Raw genomic sequence first — 12586 nt, 5'->3', positions numbered from 1 at the left:
GTGATCCGCCTGCCTCGGCCTCCCAAAGTGCTGGGATTACAGGCGTGAACCACCATGCCCGGCCTTAAGTGTATATTTTGTAGCTAAAGGCTAGTCTTTTAAATACATACTTTTATTTTAGCCATCTTCAGTAGAAATATTTCCAAAATGTACTAAATGCTCCATTAATTTATCCCAATATTCTGAACAGTGTAATATTTTTATATGGATTCAGGTTCATTACAAATACTTACCATTGCCCTGTATTTCAGGCTTGTTATAGGGGTGTTGAAGTCTGTTTCAAACACCAAAATGGCCTAAGACTGATTATGTTCTCGCTTTCATGAATGTGTAAGCTTCCGTGCCTTTCACAGTCACCTCTTTCCCTTCCCTTTCTAATCCACTGTAGACTGAGAAACCTGATGAACAGGTTTATTAGAATTATGCTGAAAAGAAGACAAAGTGAGCTAGAAGGAATTGGAAATGGCTCTTCTGAGTGTGACACCTTTACCCATTAGTCAGGGACTAATCCAGTGCCACGAGTCTTTTATATTTATATCTGGATCCTTGGCTACACTTCAAATAGCTGAGGTTGTTGGATATAATGTCCATATTAAATAAGTATTCATCTAATGACAATAGTGCTTTAAACTGAAATATGGTAGAGTCAATTACAGTGCCATTTTGCAGCTTTGAGGTGTAATTGGCAAAAATTGCATATATTTAAGGTACACAATGTGTTTTGATATATGTATATACTGCGAAATGATTACAATACTCAAGCTAATTAAAATATCACCTCATATAGTTACCATTTTTGGTGTGGTGAGAACACCTGAGATCTACTCTTAGCAAATTTCAAATATACATTAACACGTCACCATACGTAAATTAAATCTCCAGAATTTATTAATTTTATAATTGAAAGTTTGTACCCTTTGACCAGTATCTCCCCTTTTCCCCCACACAGTGACATATTTTGAAAAACCTATTTAGAACTTCCCTGCAAACAACTAGGCCTTAAACTCTCAGTAGATCTTTGAGCCTCTTTCAAGTTACCGTGATTCAGTAATGCATGAAAGGATAGAAAGCAATACTCTGTCCTCCTGCCTTGGTCACTGCCATCGTTTGAATGTGTCCCCCTTCAAAATTCATAGTTTAATCCCCAATACAAGAGTTGGAAAGTGGGGTCTTATAGGAGTAGTTTAGGTCATGAGGGCTTCACCCTCAATAATGGATTATTGATTGCCCCTATAAAAAGTGCTTACGAAAGTAGGTTAGCTCTCTCTCCCCTCTGCCATGTCATACAGTGTTGCTTTGGAGGATGTTGCATTCAAGGTGCCATCTTGGAGGTGGAGATAGAGCCCTCGCCTCACACCAAACCTGCTGGTGTCTTGATCTTGGGCCTCCCAGCCTCCAGAACTGTGAGAAATCAATTAGTATTCTTTATAAATTACCCAGTTTCAGATCTTCTGTAATAGCACAAAATGGACTAAAACAGTTGACTTTAGACTCAGGATTATGAAACAAGTCAGTCCATGAACATTCATTTGTTGGCAACTTGGATCAGTAAATTACAAATTATTTTTTAAAAATAGGAAATAACAAAATATGAATGCCCATGCCCAGTTACAGATAAAATGACCTTCATGCCCATCCATACTGATCCTTGTCCTCATGCCTGCCTCACAGGTAAGCACTCTTGTGAAGAGGGTGTGATTGTTTTTTGTTTTTCATTATGAGAGAGTATATATTGAAGGATGCATTCAGAGCTAAAAGGCAAATAAACTGATAACTGACAGAATATATAAGCTTAAGGAGGAAAATGAATGACAAAATTTCTAGTGATCAAGAGTGAATTGCTTTTTAAAAACAGATGGTAAGCAGGCTGGGTACGGTAGCTCATGCCTGTAATACCAGCACTTTGGGAGGCGAAGGTGGGAGGATAGCTTGAGGTCAGGAGTTCAAGACCAGCCTGGCCAACATGATAAAACCCCAACTCTACTAAATACAAAAATTAGCTGGGCTGGGTGGCATATGCCTGTAGTCCCAGCTACTTGGTAGGCCCAGGAGGTGGAGGATGGAGTGAACTGAGATTGCACCACTGCACTCCAGCCTGGGTGACAGAGTAAGACTCTGTCAAAAAAAAAAAAAAAAAAAAAGATGGTAAGTACTAAATTCCTATAGCATTTAGATTCCATTATACATATTTTAAGTAGTCATGTATATAATTTAAACTGCTAATGTTTATAGCTGCTAAGATTATGACCAATGTTATATGTTTAACTTAAAAATATGCAAAGGGGTACATTTTTAGGGGCTAGAAAAACAAGTTAGAAAACATGGGATTAGAGAATACATCTAAAAGTGAAAATTCTGGGTTACAGGGCACAGGCAACTTCCACTTTACAAGATACTCCAAGTTTGCTTTCCAAAATGGATATATCAAGTTCCAGCTGTGTTTCCTCTTCCTTGCCAACACATGGTGTATCTTGCCCTTTTAAAAAATCTTTTAGAAAGGACGATTCAAGTATCCTGAAAACTTACTTATGATACATCATCCATTTCTTTCCACAACCAGCAAACCAAATTTATTAGTATACTGTACCAGAGGTGATACCCTGCAAGGATACCTAATGAGTCCTGGGGTGGCTGGAGCCTGGGTTGGTTGCCTTCTGATGCTTTCAGGCTCTTCTGAGCAGTGGGAGTGGAGCTGATTCTGAAAGTAGGCCCCGGACAGAGAGCAAACTCACTCACTACTCCTAGCCAGATGAGAGTCACTGTCCATCACAGAAAAGGAGGGGCGGTCTACAAAGCTGTGAAAGCAATACGTTCCAGGTGTTCAAAGAGCAGGAAGGAACCCCAAGTGTGAGGCCCCCAGGTGTGGCTAGTTGGATTTGAAAGGGTTGGGAGCTGGAGGTGGGAGGAGGGCTTCCTGCAGCCTCTAACTGCCTTCACATATATATAAAGTTGGTGGCTGTTTACTCTTCAGTGGTGTCTCACCTAACAGGATTATGTAAGGGAGATCACAAATTAGAGCATCATGATTTTAAAATAATTCTAACAAACATCAATTTGAATTTAAAATTAACTTACAACATTATTTCCCAAAGAAAGAAAAAGAAGCGTTAAATTTCTTAGTTTCAACTGCATAAATTATGGGTTATTTTTTAAAAAGACCTAAAAATTACCTGTTTGTGGGGTGTTTCTCATTGGTGACAGTATTAAAACATTTTAATCAAATGTTTAATTAAATCAATTAAAACATCTGGCAAGATTTTACTTGAAAGTTCCAAATTCAGTATTTTTTCCTCAAATCTTCTACATTTTTCATCAATTATATAATTTAAAAAAAGTAATTTTTCTCTAATTCTTTCTGCTTTATACCAGTATGCTGTACAATATTTTCTATGTGTGCTACAACATGACAAAGGTTGGGAAACATGGATACAATGTGGTATGTTCCCTGGGTATCATTCACATGTGCTATGTTACTCCATTAGCACTGTGTTATGTTACTGGCTTCATAAGGATCCAATCTGATTCATGCTCTAAGTCCCAAGCAAGTTCCTGCATCTTTGTGTTCAATTTCTGCATCTTTGTGCTGGGGAAATGGAAAGTAATTTTAGATAGATACGTAAATTTCTATAGCTTAATAAGCTATGTTTTGAAAATATTTAATACCTTTGTTTAAAGATGATCTCGTGTATCTGTGAGCTACTGAGCTAACAGCAATGGAAAATTTCAATGAAGAATCGGAATTTTAGCTAGACAAGTCCAATCCTTCATTTTAGAGATGAGGAAACCAAAGCTGAAAGAGCTGTTTGTGCTCAAGTAGAGCCAGAGCTTAGACTAGAAAATAGATGTCAAGCCTCCAAAATTTAGAGCTTCACTACAATGACCTTAACTTGCATGCTATTCACATTAGATTTTCCTTTTTCATACATTTTGGGTATGTCTTAAAATATATACTTAAACATGTTGATTCATTCAAAGGAGTTAGATATTCCAGGAAGTAATGAAGTGGTAAGTATAAGGACAATTATTTGTGAACACCAGATTATTCCAACATAAAGCAGTACCTGGAAGAATCAATGTCTGGAATGATAAGGAAGGGAAGATGGAAGGAAGAAAAGAAGTCCTTTTGTTTCCTATAAATAAGAGCTGTGAATCTCAACAACCAAGAACAGAGATTAGAATACCAAAATAAAGGAATATAGGGGTTTATGAAGAATTTAATATTGGTTTATCTAAGTATTTCAGCATTTGGTATCTTTTAAAAAACAGCCCCTCTAGTCTATAAATTAAGTTTTACCATATTGATAATGTATTCTAGGTGCATAATATATTGAGATTTTGGGCTAAGAAATCCAGTGTTTGCTTATAAGCTTGTATTTTGTCAAAGTGAATTTTTGTAAAAAAATTCTCCAAACTATTCAGCTAAGACTTTTTATAATGTATTCTCAAATTTAAGCTTTGCTGCACCAGAATACAACCAGAATACTAACACATTATTATACACAATGTAAGGATTATTGCAGTTTATTTAACACTAAAAGTAGTCATGCTTCATATACAATAAAATATATTACAATGATCATTTTTAATGCTTTATTCATTGATTAAAAGAATATACATTTAACATAAACCATACAACATCAGTCATCAGGTCAAACATTCAGCTGGTTTCCTTACAGTTTCTGTCAGGAGTTATTTTATCTGATCACATTTATAAGATAAAATCTCACCACATCTGGCATTTACACATACTGTGCCAGTGGATTCACACTACTGATGTACATATAAAATCCGCATGGTATGTGCTCACTGGAGACAAAACAGTGCATACCTGTCAAAAGGTCATTTTAATATAAGATGGTAAAACCATTTGTAAAACACATATAAACTTTTTTCCATAAATAGAATCATATCTGGACATCTGTTGCATAAATTGTGTTTCCAAAGCTTACAATAGAGCAGCCAGGTCTCAGCACTGCTGGGCACCCAGGTTGGCTACTTACTTTATTATTGCAGACTGTCCTTTAACATTAAATGCACAACATTCGTACCACTTAAAACTGGGGTCAGGTGGAAGTCTCACAGAGACCACGTCTGTACCGCGGTTGCCCTGAAACAGTTAATAGGCTTTTAAAGCCTCTCAGATATAACAAGGTTTTAAAACATACTTCATGGAATGTTCTTCATGTATCATAGCAGCTCATACCTGTGATAGAACAAGCTTTCAGTTTTTCCTTTCTTTCCTTTACATTCACTATTCACAGTGAAACAGGTGCATGTTTTTTTTTTTTTTTTTTTTTGTTTTGTTTTGTTTTTTCAGAGTTCTGAGGTTGCTGACTGAGCCACAGCACAGCTGTGTACCACAGGTCGAAATTCGACCTTAAATATTACAATCTAGCAGTATCTGGCTGGCCAGAGTGGGCCGGCCCCTGCCAGCATGTGGGCACTTCTTCATTAAGTCTATTCTTTGGCAGCTGACACGCGTGCTGACAGAGAAAAATCCAGTGACTTGTTGTTAGGGATTTCACGACTAATGTTTTTGCAAGCATGTGTATTTACAACTCTGTATTTTTATTTCCTTTAGGAGGTTTTACTCTGAAATACAGTTTCTTTCTTCCCCCACTATTTGAAATCTGGGCTAAACGAATGTGTAATGTAATTGATGAATAAAATTATGTCAAATATAGTTAAAAAAAATCCAACGATTTCAGTATTCATGTTTATGTAAATGCATTTTTTTTTTTTAAAAAAAAGGATTAAGCAATGTTCTAGTACTATACAAAATTCAAAATGGTAACTGGTGATACCGACTATTAGATATGTAATGAAAGTTAAAGTCTTGGCTTTTGTGTTACAGATAATTCATTTGGGATATTATTTATCTTCCATTTGAAATCAAAATTAATGAAATGCTATCAGAATGCATGGATGCAGTGCATTGCATATAAATCTACCAGGCTATGGATATATATCTATATATGTATAAAAATATTTTGGCTCCTGAGCTCTGAACTCTGACACACAAAGAATAAAAACGTCGAAAAGGCAGAGTAACTCAGTGAAAAATAAAGTTAGCCAGCAACCTCAGACAATCTTCGGCTGTATATCCTTAAGGTTTGGTAACAAGTCCATTAACCGTGAAAGCCCTATACATTGTCACTTTGAACTTCTAAACCAATACCCGACTACGTTCTTTGATCAAGAAGTAGAATATACATATATAATTCTATAAAGCTAATACTGATTAAACACAGCACAAAAGGATTAATTCACACTATTGGAAAAAAAAAACATAATGGGACCCTACTTGCATATGTAACCACAGGAATTCTACATTTAAAAAAAAGCTAAATGTCTTCACTGAAGCTTTGCATCTCTCTGTAAAAATGACGATTTGGTTCAGTGAAGACACTGAGTGATTCGATGTCCATGACTGCGTGCCAAGGTTGACCTAGGCCCAGGGATACCTGCTCAATAAGGTTATGCACTGGATCTACATCCTGGTCGGCCAGTTCACCTTGGTCAAAATCAATGCTTTCTTCGGTGACTTCAAGCACTTTCAGATCAGAGCCCCGAAGACGAGCAATGGCAATGAGGTTGTGTGCCCATACCGTGTAACCTGAAAAATTAACAAAAGACAACACTGTCATTTCCTTTTCTCTTTGATAAGTCTGTCTTTTCCTCATTCAAAACTTCTAGAGAAGCTTCAAATTTGTATCTCACTTACCATTTTGGTCTTTTTCCTTTAGAAATATATTGAAATTGGAATAGGAAACATGGTTGTATAGCCCAGAAAAAAAAGGCTACAAGTTGTGTTCAAGAGTACCACTATAGGTGGTGAACTGGCAGTGGATCTAATCCTTTATATACTACTTCATTCAGTAAAATAGACATTTAAAGTATATACAAATAAATTTTACAGCTTTGGGCAACGATGTACCATAAGGATGAAATTTTTAGTTCATATATACACGTATCTGTTAACCACACATGGTAAATGTATTTTTCATTTGCGAAAAATCATCTCCTATAATGCTTCACAAAGTTATGAAGTGACACTTTAAAGATAAACTGTTAATTGTCAGTAGCAAGTATGTAAATTATAAAACAATCATGGGAATGATATACACCAACTTCAGAATAATAACTTCTTCTGGGAAGGAATAAAGGGGGATGAATGTGGGGAGCTTTAGCTTAAAGAAGAAAAAGGCTTTAAAAAGACTGGCTTAAATTAACTTTTAAATAACCTGATATGTCTTTACCCCACTGTGTTTTCCACTTTCAGTATTGATCTAGTCTTTTCTACCACCTCTAATGACTGGCATAAAGCAAGACTTGAAAAGCAAGACTTGAAAAGCAAGACATACATTCCCAAATACAAAGGAACGCTAAAAAAAAATAATGAAACAGTGCTGGTAAGATAGCTAATAAGAGAGTTTAAGACATTCTTATAGACTACTTTGTAATTATCTTACAAGTATCCGAAAAAGGAAGTAAATTTATTTGTCAGAATACCAACTCTCGATCCAAATGAGAACAGGTCACGTTAAAATGAAAGAAGCATATCAATGGAACCATTGCTAAAAAAAATTACACACATTAATACTTTGATACCAAGAACCTAAACGATGAGGTAGTGAGCATGAAAGAAATAATACGTTCTCTTCCCCCGCGCTATGTTTTAAGGGGTCGGGTGATTAGAGGAAATGTATCTACCACAGGTATGTGTGCTTTCTTAGACAGTTAAATTAATTTCCTTGATTTTTTTTTTTTTTTTAAATACCGCCATTCAAATGATGGACAAAAAAGTAACAGGGAAGCTGGAGCAGAACACTTAGGGTTAAATATGATTTTCCTTTTGTAAGTGATATATCTTGCAAGCTTTAGAAAGCATAAGAATCTGCATATCAAGTTGATACAAGATTTCTTGATACTATAAAGGTCAGTGCTATCTCTTCACTGGCATAAAATGTTTTCGGTGTAATTCCAGTATTAGATTATAATGAACAAAATCACCTACCATGAATTGCCAGAAGCGAGAGCTTTGTGCACCTCCATGCTAATAAAACCAACGGATCTTCATTTCGGTTGTCACTAAGATCTGGAAAACCAGACGTGTCAATCACATCATTCATTAAAATAAAATGAGTGAGGAACTTGTCATATTGCCTGGATATAAGATCAACAATAGCCCCTGAAACACAAGTGATATAGCTATCAAAATGAATCCTCTCTAGTGGTATACTGGGTTTCAGAATCTTTAACATATCTTCACTCTTGATATCAAAAGCCATTATATAGACCCGAAGGTTGGTGCTCTTTCGTGACAGGGCTTTCCAGTGCTCATCATTTGGCATGTTGTCCAGAGACTTGTGCATTACGGAAACATTGTGAACCAGAAGAGACAGTCGCTGCAAAGGCACATGGTTGCTATCAGTTAAGACTCTTGCCATCTCAGCTGTAAAGTCACAAAAATCCAAGGCAAGTGAGTGCAGATTCACGAATCGCTCCAGTTCAACTGCAGTGATAAGAGTGCTGTTACCAGGAATATTATTGTCAAGTAAACTCAGGTGCTCCATGGTGTTGGCAACAGCATTAGAGAGAGATGACAGTGATGTTGGCGTTACTATTTCCAGCATAAACCCACAGGACAGCCATTTCAGTTGCCTACTATTACTCAGGATTTCTTCAAACAGTTGCTGAATTCTATAAGGAAAACACATGCCACGGTGATGCCATTAACATTCAGTTCTAAACTTTTAACACTGACTTTTGAAAACAGGCAATGAAAAACATGCAATTTTGAGATCTAGTTTTCCTCATTAGGTAATTTCTATTCAACCCACAGTAAATACCATTAAAATTCACATTAAAATGTAATGAAAAGGTATATTAAACACACAGATCTATTAAACACACAGAAATATGTTCCTCATCCAAGAAAAGCACCACTTATACCCGTTTAGTACAAAAGTATGATGACATACAATTTATGTTATAGCAAAGGCATGTAGGGAAATAATTTTATATAGCAATAATTATTCACCAAGTTATTTGATTTGTCTTAAAGATTTATGAGATGGAATGGCAGATGCGGATCACTATATTTCATCATTAAAACATTTCCAGGACCTATGTTCCTTTCAGGAAAAAAATCATTACTCTTCTGTTTGTATCTCATAATTTATTAGAAAAAACACATTATTAATAAATAGTACAACCTTTCCATTAACCATGTAACTTACTGTTTAATTTTTTTGCCATCAGGGTCCACCTTGCTGAGGTATGTATTTGACAAACTTCCTTGCTGTTGTAGAACACTTATGTCTCCAAAAAGACTAAACTTCTGAAGGTTCCTACAAGAAAAATCATTTAAAATGATTTTCTAAATAATTTATACTTAAAAAAATGTAAATATAAAAAATAAGAATATGCAAAGGGGATATTCTAGCAAGGTTTCTATTTTATAACTCACTTAGAATCCAGTTAAGTACTTTCAGGTTTCTTTATACATACATTCAGATTTCTTTATACATATAAAGCAACATGATACAGGAGAAGTGGCAAAAGCTTTAAAGAACAAGGACTAGGGTATAAAGATTAGTTCAGGAACTCAATAGTATAATGACCATGGAAAAGTCTCTTAATGTGCCTGAGACTCAATTCTTCATCAGTAGTAATAATACCTACCTTATAGGGTTTAGGTATAAATAACACAATGACGTATGACAAACTATATAAGCTCTAAATTTTATAGAGATGATAATTACAATATAACATTTCCTCAAACCAGTTAATTTAGTTAACATGTTAAATGCTCCAGGGTAAATCACTGCCCTGAAGATACCTACTCAGTAAGAAATATTCCTTAACTAAAATCTAAAGAGAACCTTCTCCAGTTTTATGATCAAACCATACAGCTTATGAACAAGGGAAGTAGAAAACTATGTAAGGCTAGGTGCGGTGGCTCACACCTGTAGTCCTGGCTGGCACTTTGGGAGACCAAGGCCAGGGGATCGCTTGAGGCCAGGAGTTCAAGACCAGCCTGGCCAACATGGCGAGACCTTGTCTCTACTGAAAATACAAAAATTGGCTGGGCATGGTGGCATACGCCTGTAATCTCAGCTGAACTGGGAGGCGGAGGTTACAGTGAGCCGAGATCGTGCCACTGCACTCCAGCCTGGGAGACAGACTCTACCTAAAAAAGAAAATGATGTAAAAATCTTTTGGTTTTAGATAATTTTAGCTACCAAACATATAGTTTTCCAATAGTAAAATTGTAAATAAAATAGGAGAAAAACAAATGGATAAAGATAAAACTCCTCAGTCCAATAACAACCAACTAGTGATTCCATTAATAACATAAAATAAGATAATTTTAATTAAAAAATACATCATCTACAACAGTGATACAAGATTTTGGAGACAGTGTCTCGCTCTATTGTTCAGATTGGAGTGTAGTGGTATGATCATGGCTCACTGCAGCCTCAACCTCTTGGGCTTAAGTGATCCTTCCAGTTCAGCCTCCTGAGTAGCTGGGACCACAGGCATGTGCCACCATATGTGGATAATTTGTAATATTTTGTAGAGATAAGGTCTTGCTATGTTCCTCAGGCTAGTCTTGAACTTGTGGGCTCAAGTAATCCTCCCGTACTGGACTCTCAAAGGGCTGAGATTACAGGTAGGAGATACCATGTCTGGCCCGAAAAATACCATTTCTTGACGGTATGTCACATTTTCTCAAGTAAATCACCTTAACTGCACTGAAAAGCCCAGTGATTCTAAAATTTAGCTTGAGGAATAATCATTAATTCGTTTATTCATTTAACCAACAATTCCCTGAGGGCCTACGAAGTACCAGGAACTGTGCTATATATTAGAGACACGATAGTGATTCAGTGCTGTGAAGGATAAGTATCCATAAAAGTGGATATTTGGCTTTGGAGAATATAAGGTTTTATATAAAGTAGAAAAAATATATCACACTCAATTTCTAATAATACTCAGGCAAGTCATACAATCTCAGTACTTTCCTCCTTTCAACTCAACTTTCATTTATTTGGTGGTATTAAAATACATATGGAAGAGACATTTACTTCTTTTACAAAGAATTAAACAAGGACAACTGCCTTCCCTCTGTAAACAACTATAAAACTAGACAAAACATAAAATAATTGTTTTCAGACACTGGACAATAAGCAATATAGGACTCTGATCCTGGAAAATGGGGAAAAAATGAAGTGTGTACTATAATTGCCTGAGATTATGGCCTGGAAAGAGTTTTCAGGTTACAACATAGCCTGGTAGTCTGAGTCGAGGAGACAGAGAAAAATGGGAGTTTGCAGTCTAGAATTTTAGGGCAGAGTACCAGAGACAAAGGAAATGTACAGAGAGAGCTTCACAGATTTGCAAAGACTCTATATTACCCAGGTTTTTGGCTGAGTAATGATTTGTACACGCGTGGGGCAAAACTATAAGGCTGAAGAAGAGAGTACCGCTGGAAAGCAGTAGAGTCCACACAGTGGTAAGGAAACATGGCTCACAATTAGGCGAAAAATCCATCAATAGAAATATACTCAGAAATGGCAGATGAAGGATTTAAGGAATGAATTTAAATCAGCTATTACAACTATACTCCATAAAACTATTTATCAATAAAAAGAATATGGGGTTCAACATTCGCAAATCAATAAACGTAATCCAGCATATAAACAGAGCCAAAGACAAGAACCACATGATTATCTCAACAGATGCAGAAAAGGCTTTTGACAAAATTCAACAGCCCTTCATGCTAAAAACGCTCAATAAATTCAGTATTGATGCAACGTACCTCAAAATAATAAGAGCTATTTATGACAAACCCACAGCTAATATCATACTGAATGGGCAAAAACTGGAAAAATTCCCTTTGAAAACTGGCACAAGACAGGGATGCCCTCTCTCACCACTCCTATTCAACATAGTGTTGGAAGTTCTGGCTAGGGCAATCAGGCAAGAGAAAGAAATCAAGGGTATCCAGTTAGGAAAAGAAGAAGTCAAATTGTCCCTGTTTGCAGATGACATGATTGTATATTTAGAAAACCCCATCGTCTCAGCCCAAAAGCTCCTGAAGCTGATAAGCAACTTCAGCAAAGTCTCAGGATACAAAATTAATGTGCAAAAATCACAAGCATTCTTATACACCAGTAACAGACAAGCAGAGAGCCAAATCAGGAATCAACTTCCATTCACAATTGCTTCAAAGAGAATAAAATACCTAGGAATCCAGCTTACAAGGGATGTAAAGGACCTCTTCAAGGAGAACTACAAACCACTGCTCAGTGAAATCAAAGAGGACACAAACAAATGGAAGAACATACCATGCTCATGGATAGGAAGAATCAATATCATGAAAATGGCCATACTGCCCAAGGTTATTTATAGATTCAATGCCATTCCCATCAAGCTACCGATGAGTTTCTTCACAGAATTGGAAAAAACTGCTTTAAAGTTCATATGGAACCAAAAAAGAGCCCGAATTGCCAAGACAATCCTAAGTCAAAAGGACAAAGCTGGAGGCATCACGCTACCTGACTTCAAACTATACTAC

The 12586-nt window shown here is 36.3% G+C and overlaps 1 protein-coding gene across 1 annotated transcript in view; it reads right to left on the bottom strand.

Annotated features, from left to right (window-relative positions):
• Nucleotides 1-4505: 4505 nt before the first annotated feature.
• FBXO33 (F-box protein 33) overlaps nt 4506-12586 on the bottom strand; it is a 34448-nt gene continuing 26367 nt past the window's right edge. Inside the window, exons 2-4 of the mRNA XM_033188188.1 lie at nt 9243-9353; nt 8018-8703; nt 4506-6616 (exon numbers count right to left, since the gene is read on the bottom strand). Coding sequence (XP_033044079.1) covers nt 6345-6616; nt 8018-8703; nt 9243-9353 — 1069 coding nt within the window. The 3' untranslated portion in view covers nt 4506-6344. The remainder of the gene's footprint in view (nt 6617-8017; nt 8704-9242; nt 9354-12586) is intronic.

The sequence above is a fragment of the Trachypithecus francoisi genome, unplaced genomic scaffold (assembly GCF_009764315.1).
Source record: "Trachypithecus francoisi isolate TF-2019V2 unplaced genomic scaffold, Tfra_2.0 Lachesis_group3, whole genome shotgun sequence".
NCBI classification, from domain to species: Eukaryota; Metazoa; Chordata; class Mammalia; order Primates; family Cercopithecidae; genus Trachypithecus; species Trachypithecus francoisi.
Note: the sequence above shows the minus strand (reverse complement) of the source record. Positions and strands in the feature narration are given on the sequence as shown.